Source organism: Patiria miniata, unplaced genomic scaffold, assembly GCF_015706575.1.
Source record: "Patiria miniata isolate m_02_andy unplaced genomic scaffold, ASM1570657v1 HiC_scaffold_26, whole genome shotgun sequence".
NCBI lineage: Eukaryota > Metazoa > Echinodermata > Asteroidea > Valvatida > Asterinidae > Patiria > Patiria miniata.
Window position 1 is genome coordinate 7,300,482 of NW_024037065.1, and position 23,553 is coordinate 7,324,034.

At 42.3% G+C, this 23,553-nt stretch overlaps 1 protein-coding gene across 1 annotated transcript; it reads right to left on the reverse strand.

Annotated features, from left to right (window-relative positions):
- Positions 1-1,822: 1,822 nt before the first annotated feature.
- LOC119733995 (alpha-N-acetylgalactosaminide alpha-2,6-sialyltransferase 3-like) lies at positions 1,823-22,183 on the reverse strand. Its single transcript, XM_038207378.1, has 6 exons — positions 22,041-22,183; positions 13,830-13,947; positions 10,348-10,617; positions 9,407-9,834; positions 5,976-6,083; positions 1,823-3,041 (listed from the first exon to the last, which is right to left on the reverse strand). The coding sequence occupies exons 2-6, from the start codon at positions 13,863-13,865 to the stop codon at positions 2,714-2,716; spliced, it is 1,170 nt and encodes a 389-aa protein (XP_038063306.1). The 5' UTR covers positions 13,866-13,947; positions 22,041-22,183; the 3' UTR covers positions 1,823-2,713.
- Positions 22,184-23,553: the final 1,370 nt, after the last annotated feature.

Here is a 23,553-nt window from a genome sequence, read left to right on the forward strand (position 1 = left end):
TTTTCTTCCTTGGAAAAAGAAGTTGTTAAGTTTGCAATGAAGAAGAACTTGTCAAGTTCGCAACTAAGAAGAACTTGTTAAGTTCGCAACGAAGAAGAACTTGTTAAGTTGGCAACAAGAACTTGTTAAGTTCGCAACGAAGAAGAACTTGTTAAGTTGGCAACGAAGAAGAACTTGTTAAGTTCGCAACGAAGAAGAACTTGTTAAGTTCGCAACGAAGAAGAACTTGTTAAGTTGGCAACAAAGAAAAACTTGTTAAGTTCGACGTGTGAGTGTCACGTCCTTACCCTAAAGAAAACAAATTAAGTATAAACTAGCACATAAATATATAAAAAAAAAAATTTTGGTCAAATGGGCGACTTTGATAAACAAGTCGGTTCTCCAACAGCCCGCGCGTTTTGCCTGCTTTTGCGATTATCTTTAAAGAGTGACCTTTGATCGTGGTGTGTGACCTTTGACATCATTATCATACGAGGGTTGCCATATTGCATCTATGACCCACGTTTGGTTCGAACTGGACTTTTCAAATGAGGCCAATTTTACATATTCAGCCTTTTTGACAACTTGACCTCAGGTGACCTTTGTATGTGACCTTCAACATCATCATCATCTGAAGGTTGCCATGTTGCATCTGTGACCCAAGTTTGGTTCCAATTGGACTTCATTTTTTTTCAAATGAGACCAACTTTTATTAACTTTAACCAAAATCCCACATGTATGCTAATGCCGGTACATACAGGGCGAGTCAAAAAAAGCGGAACCCAAACCCCCAAAAAATATATTTCATTTAAAAAAAAATATGTAGCACCAAAAAAAATAATGACTAGAAAGCCAATTTCATAAGCTACTTTTGGATGAAGAAGTTACTGAAATTGCTCAATCCGTTCAAAGAACATCACTATTTAAACGCACTGATCCTAAAACCTGTCTCGTCCAAAAAAAAAAGCAATTTATTGTGTGTTTTGACTGTTTGGAACAACACAGAAAATGACACAGAATACTTGTTTCAACAACTGTCACCAACTGTGATACACAATATCTATATTAACAACCCTGGTTAGGCAAACAATATGATTCATAAAATCTACTTAAAAAAAAAAAAAGAGGGGCCTTCAAAAGGACTTTGTTGAATATTTTTAACGTTTGAAAACTGAGATTTTATCGCCGGTGATGTTTGACGACAATTGTGACGACGATTCTTGATATCGCAGTTTTTGGACGAGACAGGTTTTAGGGTCATTGCGTTTAAATGGTGATATCCTTTGAACAGATTGACCAATTTCAGTAATTTTTTCATCTAAAAGTAGCTTATGAAGTTGTATTTCCATTCATTATTATTTTTGGTGCTACAAATTTTTTTTAAATATGAAATATATTTTGGGGGTTTGGGTTCCGCTTTTTTTGACTCACCCTGTACAGATACAGTGATTCCAATGAGTCGCTTTCTTGAGCAAAGTCCAGGCGAGACAAAAAGGAAAAGGTTCATAATCATCAGCCTCTTTTAACTACATATACACGATCTCAATTTGAGTATTGTGTTAGAGTTCAGCCCGAAATTTTAAAAACACAATACATAAATCTGCATAAATACCACACACACAAATAGGCCGGCATTTCCAGCGTTATGTAATGTCCGTGACAGAACTTGTAGGAGCTCAGTGAATGAACCTGAAAATGTGTTTTTCAAATCTTATACATCCATCATCTGGAAATGGTCAATCTGATTACAGACTAAAGCCCGGTTCATACTCGGCGCGAAAGCGAACGCGAATTTGTGACGTCATGGCAAGTATTCGCGCTGCGAATTCATAAAAGTTGAACATATTTCAACTCGGGCGAATTTCGCAGCGAATCTTTCATGACGTCAAATTCAAGTATAAACCGAGCTTTAGAGTTTTGGATCTTTTCTCTGAATCAAGGGGATAAAAATCTGCTTGACTCTGGACATTATCGGCCACCACGCCCCAAGCCTGTTTTAAACATACCATTGCACTTGTTTAATACTGGCCAAGCACATATTTATTCCCATTCGTAGATACCTTTGGGTCAAAAACTCAAAACAAGTCAAAAATTATATATTTCCAACGATTTTGCTTGACAATTTTACTTGATGTTTTGATGTAACACCCCTCTTGCTATGTTATGGTATGTGCCTCTAGCCAGTAGTACCAAAAAACTCCTTAGATGGAGATTGGCACACGCATACATGTACCGGTACTCTGTGACGTGGCGCAGAACGCAGCAGTGCCTGTGTAGTGTGACTATAGAGTACCGAAGTTTGACGTCATTTAGAACCAGAAAGTGTAGAGCAAACGAATGGAGTACGCGCGCATGTTGGTTCATGGGCTGAATCGCGTGCTAATGTCTTTATACACATGTTGTGCGCGTGTATTCACTTCTGTACTCTATAGGACTGTATGAAATGCGAAGTCATTGTGCATGCCTAAGTGAAGATTGTGATTGTTCAAACAATAAAAGCAGAAAAGGGACCAGATTTCGCAAAAGCCCAAATTTCATGTGACACTGGAAAAGTGTTTAAAACCAGTCGGCCAGTGTTTTATCAGCCGTTTAAAACCAGCCAAGAGATGGGCTTTCGACTAATTAGGAACGGGTAAACTGTCTTGGTGTTTATGAATTAGATATCCTGGTTAATTAGCTCCGGCTCGGATATTACATAAAGCTGGAATTGCCCAGAACAGATATAAGTCAGCCATCAGTGAACCAGTGGATAGAACAAACCCGAAAAGTGGAAGAAGAGCTTCCAGAAGGCCAGTTTGGAGAAGAGTCGGTTCTGCGCGGCCTGGTAACGCAGCATGAACGGCGTGAGCAAGCCCGAATGGTCCGGTCGCAGCTTGCGGGCCGGCCAGAGCGGGTAGTGGAAGCGGATGTTGTGGGCGTAGGCCCAGCGGCCAAAGACGGCCTTCTCCATGATGAAGAGGTGACCGCCGGTCAGCCGGGTCTCACTGGCGTGGTAGTAGCGGCACTCAGCCTTGAAGGCGGGGCCGTAGTAGTGGTAAGGGACTTCTTTGTCAGGATGCTCCCTTTTGAAGAAAAATAGTGAGAATCAGGTGATGGAACACAAGTAATCACAAGTCATCATAAGTACGGTACATCACAAGTAATCACAAGTAATCTTAGTAATCACAAGTCATCACAAGTAATCACAAGCAATCACAAATAACCACAAAGAACCACTAAAAGTCACAGGTATATATCACAAGTACGTAACGCAAACGTAACGCGCAATCACAAGTACATCACAAGTCATCTGGTCCCAAGTTCTTAGTAATCACAAGTCATCACAAGCAATCACAAGAAGTCACAAATAACCACAAAGAACCAATTAAAGTCACAGGCATATATCACAAGAACGTAACACGCAATCACAAGTACATCACAAATACATCACAAGTCATCTGTTCCCAAGTTCTTAGTAATCACAAGCCATGACAAGTAATCACAAGCAATCAAGAGAAATCACAAATAACCACAAAGAACCAATAAAAGTCACAGGTATATATCACAAGTACGTAACACGCAATCACAAGTACATCACAAGTCATCTGGTCCCAAGTTCTTAGTAATCACAAGTCATCACAAGTCATCACAAGCAATCACAAGAAGTCACAGACAACCACAAAGAACCAATAAAAGTCACAGGTATATATCACCAGTATGTAACACGCAATCACAAGTACATCACAAGTCATTTGGTCCCAAGTTAAACTCACAAGTTATTTACATGGCCTTCGACTCTTGGTTAGTATTCATACCTATCACTTGTGAATGAACTTATTGGTTGACTAAACGATGTACTTATCACCAGATTTGTCATACACTTGTGATCAATCACAGATTCCGTGGCTATAACAAGTATTCATAAATACCTCAGACAGTTTAGCCATTCCTATTGGTCGAGAGCCCGTCACGTGGCCGGTATTAAACGGATGATAAAGACATGGCTAGCTGGTCTTAAACACTTTTCCAGTGTCACAATAAAATGTGGACTCCTAAAAATCCAGTGCCTCTTATCGTTTCATTGGTTGAACGTTCACAATCCTCACGTAGGCATGCGCAACACTACCAGGTAGTTAGAATTTTATAGTTCTAAATTCAAAACGCAACGCGCCAGGTGCGTTCTGCGCGACATCGCGTAGAACATGATACGCGCGCGTCAATCTCCATAAAAGGGTTGTTTTCATCTTACTCGCCAGCTGAACACTCCATTATTTTGCAGGAGGGATGTTTCAAAAAGCATAAAGTGAATTTGTTGAACAAAATCGGGATGTTTTGAACGAATTATATGATTTTTTTTTACCGAAAAGGTATTTATGAATGGGAATAAATATGTACTCCGTCGGTATTTATCACTCTGTTTAATACCACTTAGAGTCTGGGTGCTGATAATTACCCTCGCCTCCGGCTCGGGTAATTATCAGCACCCAGACTCTAAGTGGTATTAAACAGAGTGATAAAAACCTCCGGAGCACACATTTATTCCCTTATTAAAAGCCATCATTTCGGTGGTATCACGCTTGCTCCCAAGTCATTCACCATTCAAATATGATATGATCAAGCTAATTGAGTCGTTTGTCGACCCTGGTCAATTTTTTTTTATTACAGATTTGAAAAGAGCACAATCTCAGCATTACTGCTGTGAAAACCCCATGCTTGTACCATCTTTTGTTCAAAAAATCACAGTCGGAACACCACGAGATGTGATGAAATGATGTGATGAAGTGGCCCTAGTTTGGCCTGTATCTCCAAATGAAATTTCCCGACAAACGACTAATGTAGCTTGATCCCTTCACAAATAATGTTACACAGAACAAGGTAAACCACTGTCATTAAGGCATTTGACCATAGTGTTTGACGATCAGTGTCATGAAATTAGGTCTGAGATTTAAAAAACGGTGGTGGCCGGAAATTGGGCACAAAATCGGCCGAGTGTTCCCTAACGGAAAATCCCAAGTTAACTTTCAAAAATTGTTTTCAAGTTGAAAATGAATTTTGTTATTTTGGAAGGGTTCATTGTACACTCATCAGATTTCTCTGCTAACTTTGTTACGGGTAGGTAAACTTGAGATTTATGACCAGAAATGTTTCAAGCTTGATGAAATTTCACTCTCTGAGAAACTTCAGGTAAACCTTTTGTTCTTGCAAGGCACTCGAGGCAAAACGTCTCATGCGCCAGATATTAAGGGCCTGTCACATTATATGCGCTCTCATAGGAGACCTTACGGCGACCAATTTTTTTTCATAAATTTAAAAATCGCAGCGAGGACGCAATAAAATGACAACTTTCTGTCTCAAAGAAGCTCAAGCTACGCTCATACTGTGCTCTTCCCGCGCTTACGATGCGTTTAACTCGCTCTCTATGCGCCCCTGTCAAGCCCAATTACTCGATCTAGTCGCTGCCACTGCGCTGTCACTGCGCCCACACTACGCTCTGCTCGCTGTTGATACGTCCTAGTAGCATGTGTCGCGCTCTCTATTCGACCAAAATACGCTCATGTGACGTCACTTGCACTGTATAAATACCACGACAAAACGGTCAATACAAAGTCCAGTTTAAAAAAATTATTCTACAAGTTCATCGCAGTCGAGCTCCTTTCTCATGAAGACTACGTCGACTGCCTTGCGCCTAAGCTGCCTCAATGCCATTTCAATGTCGCACGATTCACGCTCGCACAGCGCCCGAGTTGCGTCATTACGGCGCCCTGGCCAGAGCGCAGAGGTGTTGCGATTGTTTTGAGCATGTTCAAAGACCTTTGCGCTCATCGAAGACCATTAAGACCCTCTGGCGCCCATCTGGCGACCTATGTAGTTGTCGCTGCGATCTAGTAGTTGTTGTTGCGCCCCAGATATGATATTTCAAGGATGCAGTGAGAGCGCATATAAGATCGCAGACAGTGTGACAGGGCCTTTAGGGGCTGCACCATTCTGGACATCCACAATATTGGGGAAGGACTTACGTGCAGTAATCTCCCCAGATCATTCCGTAAACGTTGATCTGCTTGCAGGAATCCATGGCTAAGAGAAACGTGTACCACCCCGTGGACATCCACGTCTTGGCTCGAGACCTTTAGATCATCAAGAGGGTATACAAATCAAAAATTCAGTTACTTCCAAGCCTGGTCTTTTGATAAGGGAATAACAGTGTGAGGAGCCGGTCTTCACTGCGTGATAATGACCGGGTTTGGGGGTGACCGCTGTTAATGGACAAAGACGAAGTCGAGGTCCATTAACAGCGGTCACCCCCAAACCCGGTCATTATCACGCAGTGAAGACCGGCTCCTCACACTGTTATTCCCATTAATAAATACCTTTTTAACGAAATAAACAGTTAAAATGCTCCAATTTTGTGACTTTTCTTTGGGCGATATTTCCAGATGTTTTGTGTTCATGTTCATGGGCCATATTTTCGCTTATGCGTGGTACCCTGTCTCTTCAATATGCGTTGTATATACCCCCATAGCCGGGCCCAGGCTGCGTTTGACGACGTTTTCATCGTTGCATTAAAAACGACGTCCAGGCTATGAACTTCTGCTGCCGTAGCGAAACAAATTACAACAATTTATTTTTTTCATATTTTTACCTGATGGAGGAAGCTGAAATTTCGTTTACATATTCCTTGTGTCCAGAATTACAAAGATGCTTGGTTTAGGAAAGGTAAATATGTCGGTGGGTGAAGTGTTTAAAGAAAATAAATCGCAGATCTACGCTTTCGTTGTAAACATCCAAAGTATACTGCTGTACGATGTCGTTTGAAAACTTCCTTACGCGCGCACCCATAGCAACTGTGTTGCGTACGGGTACGCGCGCGTAAGTCTCACGCGAAGGTGGTTGAGCGCATGTGCAGTGCTGGTTTGTTACAAGCTGCCGTAGGACTGTTGTAAATTTGGCCAATCATTGTCTTGCATGGGGCTGGATCAATGCTGGTTCAGGGGCCATTTTTTTCCGCTTGTTCATTGAAGCCGGTCTTGATATCGCCGTTAATACACCCCCACGTGATCGAGTCTCGACCAATCAGAAGCCACCAACTCTCCAAGGTATTTATAAATAATATATCACACCCATTAAAGATTGGTGTTGCACAAACGTAACATGGTTCGAGGGTGGACAGTTGATACTTGCTCCCCGAGGTATTGGAAGTTGACAAACTAGGACAAACTTCGTCCTTTAATACAGAGGGGAGCCAATATCGACCGTCCACCCAAAATAAATCATGTTAAATGTGTTTTTACCTCACACGTATTCAGTTGCCTAATTTTCTCGTTGCAGTATGCACCTCGCGGGCAAAAATCTTCAGAGAAACTTGCGCAACTCACTAGATGAATGTTATTGCTCAACCTCCGAAAAGTTCAGTTCCTTTGCAATACAGAAACTACGGTTGTAAATACAATTGTTTGTAGACAACTTTTGTAAGTACAGGAAGCATCTTTAATGTCCACAATATTCTCCAATTCGGCATCATTAAACTCGGGAAAATGCTAATTAACATGTACGTGTGCAACATCGTTTCATGTGTAGCTAGGGCGATGTTTGCACGTGCGCGCTTCACCCGTGCGGCAGTTCCATGATTGCTTTGTGAAGTAAATGCGTAGTAAACCCGTGCGACAGTCTACTACGCATGCGCATTTACCCTGTGCGTGAATCCCCGCGCAATAAAAGCATCTGGCTCGTGATGATGAATAGACCGGTGAGAATTTGGCTTTCAGTCATGAATATGTAGGAGGTATGAGCTCCGTGCGCTACCAAAAGAGGGCGCCCTTTCACCTAGCAACGACATCCCATGGGTGGGACATTTCGCTGGTTGACGCGTACCGTTCGAACGCGTTCCTTGTGTGTGACGCACGCACACCAGGGGATTTGTACTATTTACACGCGCGCAGCGGCAATCGAATTGCAGTCAGGCAAAATGGCGTCGGTCTGGCGCCCCCAACTGTACTTCCTTTGCCGGTGAGGGGGTACTTGTGAACGGAGCGGATAGTAACACATAATAAATAAGCTAAACTAAATACAGGGCGAGTCAAAAAAATGAAAACCAAATGTCCTGGACTATTGTTTTATTGAAGTTCTGCATGTAGCACTTTCAAAATCTAGGATATGAATGTCCAATCCATAAGCTTTCTTTTAGTACAAGAATCTTTCAAATCACTCATGTACTTATCAAGTTACGGCATTTTAAACACAACCCCTGATCTAAGGTTCTTGTCCACCGATCACAAAAAAAGTGTGCGTTCTTTCAGCAAAGCGAAAACAATTCACACACATCCCTAAGTGATTTCTTTTGGTTTTGCTGAAAGAACAATGAACTTTTATGTGATCCGTGGACAGAACCTTAAGACGGTGGTTGTGTTTAAAATTCCGTATATTGAAAAGTACATGAGTGATTTGAACGATTCTTGTACTAAAAGAAAGCTTATGAATTGGGCTTTTATATCCTAGATTTTAAAAATGCTTCATGCTGAACTTTCCTAAAACAATGGTCCCGACATTTGGGTTTCGGTTTTTTTTTTACACAACCTGTATTATTACCAGACTTAGTATTAAAAGCCGTATCCTCTTTGACAGATCCCTGTTTGCTATTTCCCTGGTTTGCAGCTTTGCTAAAAGTTGCTAGCCTCTTCACTTTGTGCGTGATCCCTGACTACTTGATGGCCTCTGACAAGAACCTTGGATCAAAAATGTTGGCAAACTGGGGAACCGTCAACATAGGGCTGGATAGCTCAGCTTGGTAGAGCACTGGAACGTTTATCTGGAGGTTCGCGGGTTCAAACCCCACTTGGCAGCGCTATTCCGGAAAATTCCATGCAAACCTCACAGATACATTAGCTTGAAAACAAGTGTACATGTGTGGCTTTACGATTGAGGACAAACACACAAAAGGAGAACAAAAGATCCTCTCAGTCCTCGAGCGTTGGGTCTCTTGTTGAAAACGGTCCTTGATCGTACAGTTATGCGCTTGGTTTATGGGAGAGTGTTTTATTACAGGGACAAACGGAAACACAAAGCATTGTCCTCGGGCGTATAGAAATTCACGACTGCTATACGTATGTGAGTATTCTTGCAATTTCCAGGATAGCGCTGTCAAAGTTCCCAAGACTACTTTCAGTTAATCTTCTATGCACTTGGTCTATAGGCGAGTGTTATATTACAGGGACAAAGAGAAAAACAAAGCATTGTCCTTGGGTGTATAGAAATTCATGACTGCTATACGTATGTGCGTATTCCTGGCAAGCGCTGTTAAAGTTCCAAGACTACTTTCGGTTAATCTTCTTGATTAACCTCTCCACCGCTGCAGCTTAAGGCCTGACTGCGCTTGTCAGGGACTGCATTTGACAAAACAATTCCAAATCTAGGTTTCGGCCAAGAGTCTAAGACTAACTTTTGTGCTGCTCACCTGATTAACCCTGTTTCGTGCAAAAAGAGGTCTTCAGCGTACACCATTTTCTGCGGCGTGAACATGTTGAAGGAGACGTTGGGATGGGTCTGGGCAAGCTTGACGGCCAGCGCATACTCCTTTGGTGGTCGTGTATCAATGTCCGTCAGATACGACCAGTGAATAACAACAGAGTCCGTCTTCGTGGAAGCGTTCACGAAAATCTCCTCTACGAAGGCCGGATCGTCCCCGAAGATCCTCCCGAAGTTGATGTGTCCGACAACGCGGATGGTGGTCCGGCTCCCGACGTCCTCCTCGTGGCCCTTGGTGGGGGCATTGTTCATGCGGAGGACGCAGTCGTTGCTGTCGATTTCCCGGCCGGCGCCAGTGCCCAGGAGCTGGCCCGAGCTGGTGACTATTGCACATTGATTGCACTGAAATTTGACACTCTGAAAAAAGAGAAGGAAAACCTGGATGATGGAACGTTTACACATTTTTCATACGACTACGGCTTGCAATTACATACGAGCCTACGGAGCGGCTGTAGGTACCGAGGTCATGAAATCACTTGCATTAGGTCACTTTAGGTCTTTTCACACTGGACAAATCTCCCTGCGTAAACCCCGAGATTGGGTTCACCCTGGGTATATCTTGTATAAATGAGCTCGGCGGATGGATTTTTGACCTATTTGCACGGCTGTACCCAGAGGAACCTCTTTGGCCAGCAATTAACAGTGAGATCAAAGCAAACAAGTCTGTGGCAGGTTCCCCTGGCCCTCCTAATCCCTCCAGACTAGCACCTTCGCTGTGCAGTAGATATTAGCCGTTCAACCCACTCCCGTTAGAGCCCTAAAACTGGTGAGTCAAGCAGCATCTTCAATTCACTTCTGCTGGAGTGCACTGCCATATCAAAAATGATCTACACTAAACTACACAAAGAGATCAAGGGTCAACGAAATTACCTTGTTTCCTAGAAAGTTCTGATAACCTTTCAAGACCGCATCCGGCCCTTTCCGCCGGAACGAATCCTTCTCGTTCTGCCGGTTCACGGGTTGCCTCCTCGCTGGCGACAACATCCGATTGTCACCGGTCAGCTGCCTACTGTTCTTGTCAGAGCCTTCGCTCAGACCTTCCGCCGATGACTCAAACAGCCCGCCACTCTTGCCGGCGTCAAAGAACAGCATCATAAAGACGATGCAGGCCAAGGAGTTGAGCAACGCAAAGAGCAGAAACTGCAGGAGGGGGCAAAGGTCACAATTTACATATCAAAAGCTATGCAAGATTAACCCTAACCCCTTCAGCACTTTTACTAGAAAGTATCCTAAATCTGCCAAAATCCACCTATTGTGTCATACACACAAAAAAATGGTGTTGGTGACTGCTCAGTATGGAGGTATCCTGTATCCATCAAAATCCTGCAGTACCGCTAGGCTTACAATCCTGAATCCATCAAAATCCTGCAGTACCGCTAGGCTTACAATCCTGAATCCATCAAAATCCTGCAGTACCGCTAGGCTTACAATCCTTAATCCATCAAAATCCTGCAGTACCACTAGGCTTACAATCCTGAATCCATCAAAATCCCCCCGTTTTCAATATGGAGTATCCTAAATACATCAAAATACTCCAAAACAGGGGTATGGATTTTGATGGATGCAGGTAGGGGTTAAAGATGCGTTCATCATGCTATTTTCAAATTTCATCCTGAAAATAGATTCCTTGCTTTCTTTCTAGCAATACAAAAGTTATTTGTGGTCCATGGTTAGCTATTTAACCCTAACCGCCCTGAATCCTCCAAAATCCTTTTTGCAAATTGGAGGAATTTGCAGGATTGAGGTTACATGGCAAAAGTGCGTTGCTGATTTCGGAGTACGCACTGTGTCAAGGTCTTGGGCCGGACCTTGTGTTGTTTATGCTCAGCCGTGCATAAATGTAGTCCTTGATTATACTTGACATCCTCCGCACTGCTCCAGGATGTCACTGCCTCTGCCTCAGACAGACATAGCCGGAGGATTTTGCAGGATTCAGGCAGTGGTCATCCCTCCATGGACCGTATTCACGAAATAACGGAGGAATTTGCAGGATTGAGGCTATGCTATTTTTCCATGAGGCCAATTGGAGGATTTTGCAGGATTGAGGCTACATCCTAACAAAAAGGCCTAGGGAGTTAGGGTTAATCATTACTTTACAATTTCGATTTTGCTGGCTGCGAGACAATAATTCTGTTCTCGCGGGTAAGGCTGGTTCCCGCCAAGCAATCAGTATTGATAATGAACAGGGCAGAAGCCTGTCTGCGCTGATCTTTTTGTGCCCATAATAAAAAAAAAACTTTTTTTAGAGGGTTGCAGATGTCAAAAAGGAGGAAAGGATATTTTGGGGGGTTTGATTGGCCAAATCCTCCAAAATTTGTTGCAAAATGGAGGATTGTGCAGGATTGAGGCTATAATGGCAAAGGGTACGGCTGATTTTGGAGGATGTACTGTCATGACTGTGTCAGTCATGCATAATTTTAGGCCTAGATTATACTTGAAATCCTCTGCACTGCTCCAGATGTCACTGGCTCTGCCTCAACATATTGACAGTGACTGCTGCAGGATTTTGTAAGATTGAGGCAGTGGTCACCCCTCCACGGACCATATTCAAGACATAATGGAGGAATTTGCAGGATTAATTAATACATATCACTGTCAGGAGAGGAAAAAACCATTAAAATCAATTTTTTGACAATCTTAATTTATGTGCAAAGAACATGTAAAAGAAAAATAGGCTGTATTGAGGGGAAACAAATTATGGGGGGGTATAGTGATCAGATCTGTCTACACTTTAGAGAGCAAGAACCTTTTGCAGATATTTATATCTGATGTATCTTGCCAACTGGGAATTTGATGACTCACGACGATGAGTGCTTACAACACCATGAGATTGGTCTGCAAATCCTCTTTGAAATTAACTGGCCTCAGGGTGAAAAAGCGAAGGAGCCTCATCTTCTACCAGTGTAAGTAGATGGACAGATATTTATTAAGGCTTCATATTTATTAAAGGGAAAATACAACATTTGCAAACATCAAAAAATAAAACTACCAAATCATTTTGAAATACCTTGCTGGACTGTTAGTGAATGACAGTGTAAAGCATCCTGTAAAATCATGGCACCTGGTATACTGTCATTTTCAAGAAAAGTGGTATTTTTGTATCAATTTCCAACGCTGGTCGGCTGGTCGGCCGACCAGCGTTGGAAAAAACTGGCTTTTTTCAAATACTGGCCCCAATTGACCATCGCATTTGTTTACAATCGATTACACACCTATGAACGGGTACAAGCCAGCTAGACTGCTTCCCTGACCGTACAGTTCCCCAATGTATGTAAACTGCTCTGTTTCTTCTTATATGGAGTCAGGGAACCAGACTACAGGAAAATGATTGTTTTTCTTGGTTTTTATAGCATTTTCGAACCCAAAACCTCAAAAAAGTCAGTGTAACTATATTTGCTATATATTTCCAACCCCCCAATTCCATCCATTTCTGAAAATTACAGCAAAAGCAAATGATGTATATTCCCTTTAAGGCTTCCCATTAAACAGGTAACACCCGAACCCTAACCCCCGTAGTAGTTCCTCAGGACTACCCTGCTAAATCCAACAGAGTCCAATGGCCCTTTCCTGCTCAATCCACTGTGCCTTATTTTCAGTTGTCTGCTGGATCCAACAGAGTCCAACATGGCATTACAATGAGGTTCAGTTGCCTGCCATTCTTACAGTCACAGGAATGGGGTCCTAAAAGTAATGGTTACCAAAGAGCTGCAGCCGATTTCACAAAAGAGTGCGCAGCTTGCGCCATGCGTAAGACTTACGCAACAAATTTGCTGTGCAGCTGCATAACAAACTTTCGATTTCACGAAACTTGGCGTAGCTGCGCAACGTTTTAAGTAATTCAAACGTCTTGGACGAGGACAAAAACAGCATTCACGACGGCGGTTTGTGTGTGAATTTGTTCTTTCGCAAAACAGTCGTTGAATCACCTCAGCCCGCCATTTTGAAAATCTTTTTGTCCGACTTTCTTCGGAATCATTGGGAAACTCTAAAAAATGTTACAAGTAAAATAGAAATTCATTAACTTCAAAGTTGTGAGTGTCTTGTAACAAGCTTGTTAAGTTGTACAATAACAGGCTCTACGACAGGGCCGATTTGCTGGTAAAATATGTCATTTTCAGTCGCTACGCCACAACTTACACCACCTAAAATGATTGCGCAAGTTACGCCATAATTTATTGCGCAAGTCGCAGACTTATGCACTAACCGACTTTCGTGAAATGTGTCATAAGTGACATGTTGCGCAACTTACGCCATAAATTGTGGGGCAAGCAGAGTTGCGCCATTGCGTAACGTTTCGTGAAATCGGCTGCAGGGAACGGAATGCGAAATGTATGCCAAACTTCGTCACTTACCAAACACCTGTTTCTGGGCGGCCATCTGATCGCCATGCTGAGGTCAACATCGCTGAATGAAGGGCACAAACTCAGCTTGCTACTACATGTACCTCATTTTAGAGAACGCCAATAAAAACTGAAATGAACAAGAAATAGTCATCATCAACACTGAATAGGAGTTGTTTCTGGCAGGGCCCAATTTCACGGCCCTGCAAGCTCAAAAATTTGCTTAGCACAAAAAAAGTGTGGCTTATAAAAGCAGGTTACCAGCCAAAAATCCATGTGATTTTCATGCTATAGCAATACTAATCGATATACGTCACATGTTTTGGCTAGTAACCTGCTTTTATAAGCCAGACTTTTTTTGTGCTAAGCAAACTGTTGTGCTTAGCAGCGCCGTGAAATTGGACCCTGATCACCATGCTGAGGTCAACATCGCTGACTGAAGGACGCCAACTCACGTATATCTCATTCCGTGCAAAACGATTTGCGCGTGCGCGTATTTTTTAAAAATGGCGGACATACGCGCACAAATGCGCTCCTAATTATCGGTTCATGAATATTCATTTATTTATCAGCGCGAAAAACTCACCAATTAAACCACCCCATATCAGCGATGACATCGCCTCTGACGGTTTCTAAGCACCCCGGTTGGTAAGGAGGCTTCATCAAAATGATAAATACTTTTAAAATTATGAAAATATCATTTTGTAAACCCATTTTATCCAAGTTTGAATTTTGGGATGATTTTGCATGAAAATTTACCTTTTTTCCTGATATCTCATCAAAAAAGGGCATATTTCGAAAAGTGTTTTTTTTTACGAAATTTTAACTTCTGAAAAGTAGTGAACGAGGGTGTAATCTTCATTGTTTTCTATGTGGGAGCCGAGTCGCCGAGCTAATATTTTTTTTTCTGTGAATTTTCGTCCTTGAATATCACATTTTTGGCGACATTTCGACTTGAAAAAGCATGTGACACGCGTTGAGCATCAAGAAATGCACACTGGGAAGCTGCTATAAAACGAGTTCCAAAATGCTGAATCTTGCAGCAAAAATGAAGATTCTGTGCTGCTTATGTCTCGTCGAAGTCTAGAAACCTCTGATCTCCATTCACACCACGTTATAAAGGACATGGCAGGCATTGCAGGGACGCACTCGTCATGCTCGTGGGAAGAAATCTGACACCATTCGGTGGCATCACGCGGTCGTCGCCGGCCAGCCGTGCCGGGAGTTCGAGCTCGAAACCCCACCACACACATCGCTTGTGACAGGCACCGCTTTGGAGTCGAGTTTTGGGTGTAATATGCGGGTAAACAGGGATTTGTAGTGCAGTAAATATGGAAACTGGTTCAATTTCAAATTGATTATGACTTGGCTATATTCCTTCTTCCAATGTATTTTTGTGTCATATATTTTTTAGACATTTTCATGTTGCGTTTTGCATTTTTTTTTAAATCTTGCTTCATGTCCTTTTCCATTTTTTTTTTTGCAGCTGTAAATGGAGATGTTTTGATTGTCGTTCCTTCTGATGACGATGCAGACCTTGGAATCTACAATATGAGACATGATGAAGAACTCTGTGAAGAATAAAACTATGGCCAGACTTGAACTGAATTTTAAAAATCCTTTTATTTAATATACTTTAAAGATTTTTAATTATTTTAATAATGGAGACTAGACATGCATTAAACAGAAATGATGATGTAACCATTAACAAATGTACTCAGAAGAAATCAAAAGTAAGTTTACCGACTTACATGTAGAATAGAATTACATGGCTTCTGCTGACAACCATGTACATGTATCATCAAGCCAATGCAAAACTAGAGACTTTAATTGTTTATTTAGACAAAATATCTCCTGATTAAAGTGATATTGCAGTATACATGTAGTGAACAAAAATTGCAGTATGGTTATAAGACAAAAATGCTTGGGTCAAGTAACATCGGCTGTTATATTGGATTCGAAATCAGGATTGCAGCAAGGATTTAATTTTTCATTCTAGTGATTGTCGAATAAAAGTGTTTTTCTTTACAAATTATTTTGTTGAAAGAACAAAAAGCAAAACACTCAAACTGGTCGGTGTTTAAAACTGAAATTGAAACTTGGGCTTTCAAAAAGAAAGGGATGGAAAGAGGAAATTCAATGAAATAATTCTTATAATTTAAACGACGAATAGGTCTACTGAATACCATTGCTACTTTTCATCAATAATGGATTATCTTGTAATTTAACAGTCTACCAGCTGCAACAATAAAAACATTCACGGAACTGCTTAAACACTCGTGAATCTGCCTATGCTTTAGCACGCAGGTAAGTTCCCTATACAATAACACGCAAGCTTCTCATGAAAAGCCTGAAATACGCGAACGAGATCAACTTCTGGTTGAGTGCAAAAAATATGAGCTCAGTTCTCATAAAATGGAAAAATTACAATAATTAATGGACTACAAGGTCAGCCAAGGCAAATTTGCTGGAAAAAATTTTTTTTGGAATGATAAAGCAGAACTTTGAGGTTCGTTTTAACGGGCGGAAAGTTTGTGCGCGTTTTTGCATAGTGATGTCACAAACGCGTGCGTACAGCGTTCTTCCGCGTGATTTCGGGTGGCCATTATCATAATTTATGTGCGCACGCTCAGACCGAGTTGGCACTGGTGTCTTATTTCACTGACGTACGTTAATTCAGCTCCCTACTACCTCATGATCTTAATAAAAAACTGAAAGGAACAAGAAAACGTCATCATCAACACTAAATAGGAGTAGGAGTTAATTAACCCTAAATAGGGGCAGTTTTGCTAGGATGCAACCTCAATCCTGCAAAATCCTCCGACTGCGTCCATAAATTCAAAAATTGCATACAGCCTCAATCCTGCAAAATCCTCAGTTATTTCTTAAATGTACAAGTAGGTATGTGAAATTAAATTTTGAAGTTTGAGTAATGAAAATAAACTAGGAAGAGCTTTGTAAATGCAAAAAATGACATGTACATGTAAAGCAGCACAGTCAGATGAATATTAATGAAGTTATTAACTTTTTTAGGGATTAAATATTATACAAATATTGAGTGGCTCAGCGTGGAATGGGAGGAATATTATCACAAGGTAAAATCTGGACTTTTCCATTTCACGAGGCGAAGCTGAGTGAACTGGAAGAGCCCAGATTTTACCGAGCGATAATATTCCTCCCATTTCACAATTGAAAGCCACTCAATATTTGTTTTGTATAACTGACCTATAGATCCTTGTCATTTGATATTTGAACTATTTTCAATACAAAACTGGAGGAAAATGTATTTCTCTCTTCCAAACCACCCTTTCATGAAAATGTTTGAACCCAACGCTGTAGCGCTGGCTCTTTGGAACAATACACGCTACGCGCAACGCTGAACGCGCACACCAGCATGCATTTGCACACAAATACCGCGTCATGATCCTAACTGTTGAATAGTATTTCCCATTCCCCATGGGCGGATAGTACTTTTTGAGACGCGGCATGAATGGGAGCAATAACGAATGCCACGTGATGTGAGTTCCACCAATCAAATGACAAGGATCTGTACATGTATGTTGGTTATATAATCATGTCTATGCGTCCTATAGATTTTTAATAAAGAAAAACAAAAACAAGACTGTGACAAAAAGGAAAACATTTTGGGGGACTGATTTTTTCATAACTGGTTAAAAAGAAATTGAGGACCACACAAAAAAAACAGCATGAGAATTATTGCCACTTAATTATTGCCCCGGAAACTAAATATTAGGTACGAAAAAGAAGCCATAAAATTAACTGTCTCCCACTTATTAATTGAATATTTTTTTTGTTTACAAATACACAGTGAGCATATAAAAACACATCCAATGCTACTAAAAATGTCATGTTGGTGACGATTCCCCCAGATGGTGCTTATTTTCAAGGCATATCATGTGTCTGACATGTGTCTGACATTACCGGAATGGGACACCCAACACTACAGATGTCTCCTCCGTGAGGTTGAACTCCTCTACCAAATTCAACATGGCCAAGTAAATATAAAATAACTACTCCTCTGAACACCAGAAACATGTTTCAGCTTTGGTCATTTGTTGAGCATTTTAGCGACTTCGGTTGGCTGGAGTGACGTCACTGGTCCGACCAAAACCAAACCAAGGCCAAGGGTCGGTTAAGGAGTGCATTTCAAGATGGCAGAAAGATAAATACACGACATGTAACAAAACAGTGTTGGGGATTAATAAGGTTGTAATGCTTATTTGTAATACGAACAGCGATCCTAAGTTTGTACATTTTAAGTGGCCTGTAATAAAATGTCTAAACAACTTACAAGCCCACAAGGTATTATCTCGAATTTTGCCAGGACTGGCAAAAAAAAATTTGATATTGTCAAACTGTCCGCCATGTAAGTTTACAGCTTTTTGACACGGTTTCCGGTTCAGCATGTTTGTGCGCATGTGTTAAAGGGAAAATACAACGTTTGCAAACATCAACAAATAAAACTACCAAATCATTTTGAAATACCTTGCTGGACTGTTAGTGAATGACAGTGTAAAGCATCCTGTAAAATCATGGCACCTGGTATACTGTCATTTTCAAGAAAAGTGCTATTTTTGTATCAATTTCCAACGCTAATCGGCCGATCAGCGTTGGAAAAAACTGGCTTTTTTTCAAATACTGGCCCCAATTGACCATCGCACTTGTTTGCAATCGATTACACACCTATGAATGGGTACAAGCCAGCTAGACTGGTTCCCTGACCTTACAATTCCCCAATGTATGTAAACTGCTCTGTTTCTTCTTATATGGAGTCAGGGAACCAGACTACAGGAAAATGATTGTTTTTCTTGGTTTTTATAGCATTTTCGAACCCAAAACCTCAAAAAGTCAGTGTAACTATATTTGCTATATATTTCCAACCCCCCAATTCCATCCAATTCTGAAAATTACAGCAAAAGCAAATGATGTATATTCCCTTTAAACATGTTTTTGGTTATCAATTTGACGTCACAATCATGTTTCTGGTCGCGGTCGCGAAACACGCCCCAGGCAACCACTCGCCAGACTGCTACCTCTATAGCCCTTTCCCAAGAGCTGTTCGAATTTGGAACAGGCTACCAGTGGCTGCAGGCTACCAGTGGCTGCGGTTACTGCGCCCAATCTGAAAGGGTTCCAGACAGAAGCTCTCCTTGCTATACGAGGGATGGAGCTACCAATCTCTCTCAGGACAAATTGACCATACCACCATCCGATAAGCACCAATTTTGCCAATACCATCATGGGCCAACTTGATCGGCTCTGGAGGGAGCAAGGCCAGTCTTTCGGTAAAACTTCGGTTTTATTGCGTGCACGTGTGCTCTCTGCCCTCCTTTATGGGTCCAAAACCTGGACACTACGCAAGAAAGAACAAGACACATTCAAGCTTTCCTAATGCAGTGTCAGCTTCGCATACTTGGAATCCGATGGTTCGACTTCATTTCCAATGCAATCATCCAGCAGCTTACAAGGCTTGGTAGCATTCTGTCAGAGATCTCGGGGAGGCGACACACCCTTTTGGGTCATGTTCAGCGCCTCCAAGCTACTGCCCATGCTTGTCTTGCCCTTGATGCTGCCATCCAGTTCCACCTTGGCCAACGACCTGCCACCTAGACCAGGCCTCATGGTCGTCCCCGGCCTACCTGGCTTAAGCAGGTTGCAGTTGCTGCGCAGCTGTCACCAACCGCGTGCAGGTGCTGGTCCCTGGTCCCACAACCCACCCTCTCCAGAACAGCAGCAATGCGTTAGGAGAGTACATCAATGCAAGACGCAAGATTTCTAGATTCGTTTGCATACGTTTGCATATCACGAAAAATAATTTCACGAAAATTAGACATCTGAAAAAGGCAGCACTTTCTGATTAGCCTATAAAGAGGGTGAGTATGCTTGTAAAGCAAAAATAAACTACAAACTAAGCCTAAATGTGAAAATCAAATTTGACAAAATTCGACATGTTTTTAATCATGGTGGAAGTGTGGCCTTTATTAATTTACGGAGGTAGGCCTAGTCCAGTATATTGGCAACATTTATAGGGCTATTGTGAATGGAGCGGATAGTCAGATAGTCATGAATTTTCTTGGTTATGTTCATGATAAGTTGTTCTTAGCCCCATAAATGTGGCCAATTTACTGGACTAGGCCTACCTCCGTAAACATAGGCCACACATCCGCCATCACTGAACCTACTCGCACAAGTTTGCAAAGTTATTTCCACATTGCGACTTCAGACCCAGTTCATTTATGCTTTAAAAATACACTCACCCTCTTAATAACAAAGTTTGAACCTGCTTCCAGTGTCAGTTGCCCAGCTGCTGCGTAATTTACGATTATTTCTGAAGGCTTCTTGGCAACTTTTTGGTCCAACTGAACAATAACCTCGCGCAATACCTGACGGGATACGAAACAATATGCAGGGATCGTTCACCTGTCAATCACACATGCACGATGCACGCCGCAGGCCCGGTGGTAGTCAGACAAGTCGACCGTTGAGACAACTCGACTCGGGACAACTCGACCGTTGAGACAGCTCGACTTAACGGAAATCTATACACGTGGAGCGGAAAAAGTTGCATAAATCTGTGGCAAGACCGGTCCCGGGCGCGGCGCGGGCATACTCGATGCACAGAGGGCGCTCCAATCCGGTGGCCGTCGCGTCGGGCCTGTGCGCCCCGCCCGCGAGGACCGGGACCGGCCCGGCACGCGGGCACATCGACCGGCACGGCAAGTGGGCGCACAGACCCGGCACAAACGATGTCACCGTGCACGGTACGGCCACGTTGACCGGGGATAAGTGCGCTCAGGGCTGGCAAAAACGATGTCACCGTGCACGGTACGGACAAGTTGACCGGGGATAAGTGGGCGCACAGGCCCGGCAAAAATCAGTGCGTGAAATTAGACAAAAAAAGTGGTCAGACAAAATGTCCGAGCACAATCAAAAGTGTTCTGCCATTGTCAAGTTTTGATCTGCCATTTAGCGTTCCAAATTTAGCGTCTTCCATAATACACACTATGTAGTTGCAATGACAAGCGCCGGGCATTCACGCGCTCGTTTCTGTAGTAAGCCACGTTGTGAGAATTTAGTAACAATCACGCACTTAAAGCATACCGCGCAACACAACGTACTTTGATCTTGCTAAATTCTCATTACATGTATGCGCGTCAATTAGACTCGTCACTATACAGAGTCGATTCAAGTCTGCAGAACACATAACTTAAACTGGGTGAAATTGCAGTTCTGAATGTCCAAAGAGGCTCGATCGAATCATTATAGCAAGGAATAGAGGTTGAATCAGGTCCAATTTAACACTTTTGCCCAATAGAAATTAACTGGGAATTCCACAAACGGCCACTGCTCATTTCCATAAAATGACTTGAAAAGTACAAAAAGTTGTAGGCCTATTAACTGATTTGTAGAAGAAACACGAAGACTGCTGATCGAAACACAATTTATCGACTTGATTTCACGTCTATTTTTTGGCAAACGGCATGTACGTACGAATGCCAATCTATCGCTGTGCACGCCGCGCTGTACTAGACTGTGTAATGATTGGGGTGTAAACGCGTTGCATCTATTGCGTGAATATAAGACAACACGTACATGTAGTTAGCAGCCGCTCAGCATACGGTAAGTATTACAGACCGGATCATCGGAAATAAACAACAAAATACTTTTGAGTGCAAGCGTTTATTTCATACTTCTGAAAAAGACAACTCCACAAAGAATACATAAATCGCTCGGACATTTTGTCCGAGCACATCTGCATTTGGTCGGACAAACCATGAAAGTGGTCGGAAAATGTCCGATGTCCGACTGTAATTTCACGCACTGTATGCATGTACAGAGTTTCAAATTTTTTGCCGAGATCTTAGTGGGGGGGGGGGGGGGGGCGGAATTCCCCCCCCCCAAAAAAAATATAGCCCGACCATGTCCAAATGTTAAAAAGCGATCCGTAGTGCTAGCTAGTTACTATCAGACCATGGAGCTCGATCGAGACTTCCTCATGCTCATGCACAAAAACAGCACGTTCAAAACAGACACAGAAACTGACTTAAAATGATAGTAAAAAATCACTTTCCTGGAGATAAAATTTCAAAGAAGACAACCAACAGTGCAAGACTGGATATGAATTGAGGAAACCCATTTCATAATATCACCAATATCGCCACCCTTATCACACAAAAAATCACGACAAAATTTACTACTTACCGGGTAAAGAGGTGCATAATATCATTGACACAGACTGTATGAACATGCATATATAGCGGCATGCATCGGCAGAGAGTTCGCTTTCCTGGTCAGTGTTCACGTACAACGCTATCCCGTTGAAATACTGTGAGCTTGACGGGATACCAGTTAGTGACATGACCCGTCGCGCGGGCCGGACATTGACATGGGGCTTTGAATTTGGGCGGGGCCAGCGGAGGAGGCGCCTTTCTAAAACAAAAATATTTCAACATGTGATATGTAAATATATATTAACGCTATTTCTATGACTTTTTTTTTTAAAACTGTAGATTATAACTGTAAATTGACTTAGTCCCTGTTTTGTATCTTTATGTGAGCTAGTCTGACATAAAAACAGATTTATCTTCATGTAATCCACCCATCCTCCATCATTTTTTGTGCGGGCGGACGGAGTCAAAATTGGGGGATAACATATCGATTGCCCCCCCCCCCCCTCCGCACACACACATTTTTTTCGTCCCCGAACAAAAAAAAGTCGCCTACTGTAATGTTTCAGAATATGGCTCAGAATATCTGATTCAACTTCAAACTCGAAAATGATGTTTTGCACCCAAAAAAAATGGTCTCGAGCGGAAGCGATTGACGCCCTTGAGTGTTGGAAAGAGCTACAAATGGACCGCTCAGACCGGTCTATCTCCAACTCGATGATGGATGATATTTTCAGGGTCATGTTGGGACTACGACCTCTACGATGAGGGCCATCAGGATTCCAGAGAAGAACTCGACTATCTGGCTCATCTATACCGACCCTCAAGGAGGTTGGCCGTAGACTTCAAGCTTTCTATTTGCGCTGTCAATGCCGCATACTTGGGATGAGCTTGCCTGATTTGCACCAGCAAGGCCATCTCAGTGATCTCACAGAAAACCAGGCTGCCGGCAAGGGCGGATCGGGGGGGGGGGGGGGTGCGGCGACAGCTAACTAGGTCCGACAACTGTATTGAGCCCCGCCAGCCCCCCTGACCTTGCGGCACACCGCTGCACTGACCGGTTGGTATGGGTGGGGCAGGGCGCCGTATGGATTTTTGAAGACTGATGATGATTATGAATTTCGCAAATGTGTATTTTTTTGGCAAGGGGGGTGGAGCGCTGTCAGTCGGCTTTTGATTATGATCTTACCACCGATATATCAACTATAATATCATTGCATATCAACGTCTTTTGAAATGTCTAGTTATCATACAAAGCAGAAAAGAAATGTGTAAAAATAGGGACGCTCAGTAATAAATGTTCAAAACGAGCTGAATGTTGGGGGAAAAAATATCCTTAACCAGCAAACAGATAACAAACCAAAAGTCAGGGTGGACATAAGGTGCAACACAACAATGTGAAAATTGCTTACATTGTAAGTTAACCCTAACTGCCAGTGCAATAATCGGTTGTGAGCTTCCGGCATTAGACAAATTGTATGCGTCCCATGTACTGAAGAAATCTAGGTCAATCATTCATGACGAATTCCATCCTGCTATATAGTTAT

Bases quoted from the DNA above. Each gene is read 5' to 3' on its own strand.
- LOC119733995 (XM_038207378.1), bottom strand. From the start codon at position 13,865: ATGGCGATCAGATGGCCGCCCAGAAACAGGTGTTTG. The intron at 10,618-13,829 runs GTAAGTGACGAA...CCCCTCCTGCAG, and splicing joins CGCCCAGAAACAGGTGTTTG to TTTCTGCTCTTTGCGTTGCT. The intron at 9,835-10,347 runs GTAATTTCGTTG...CTCTTTTTTCAG, and splicing joins AGAACTTTCTAGGAAACAAG to AGTGTCAAATTTCAGTGCAA.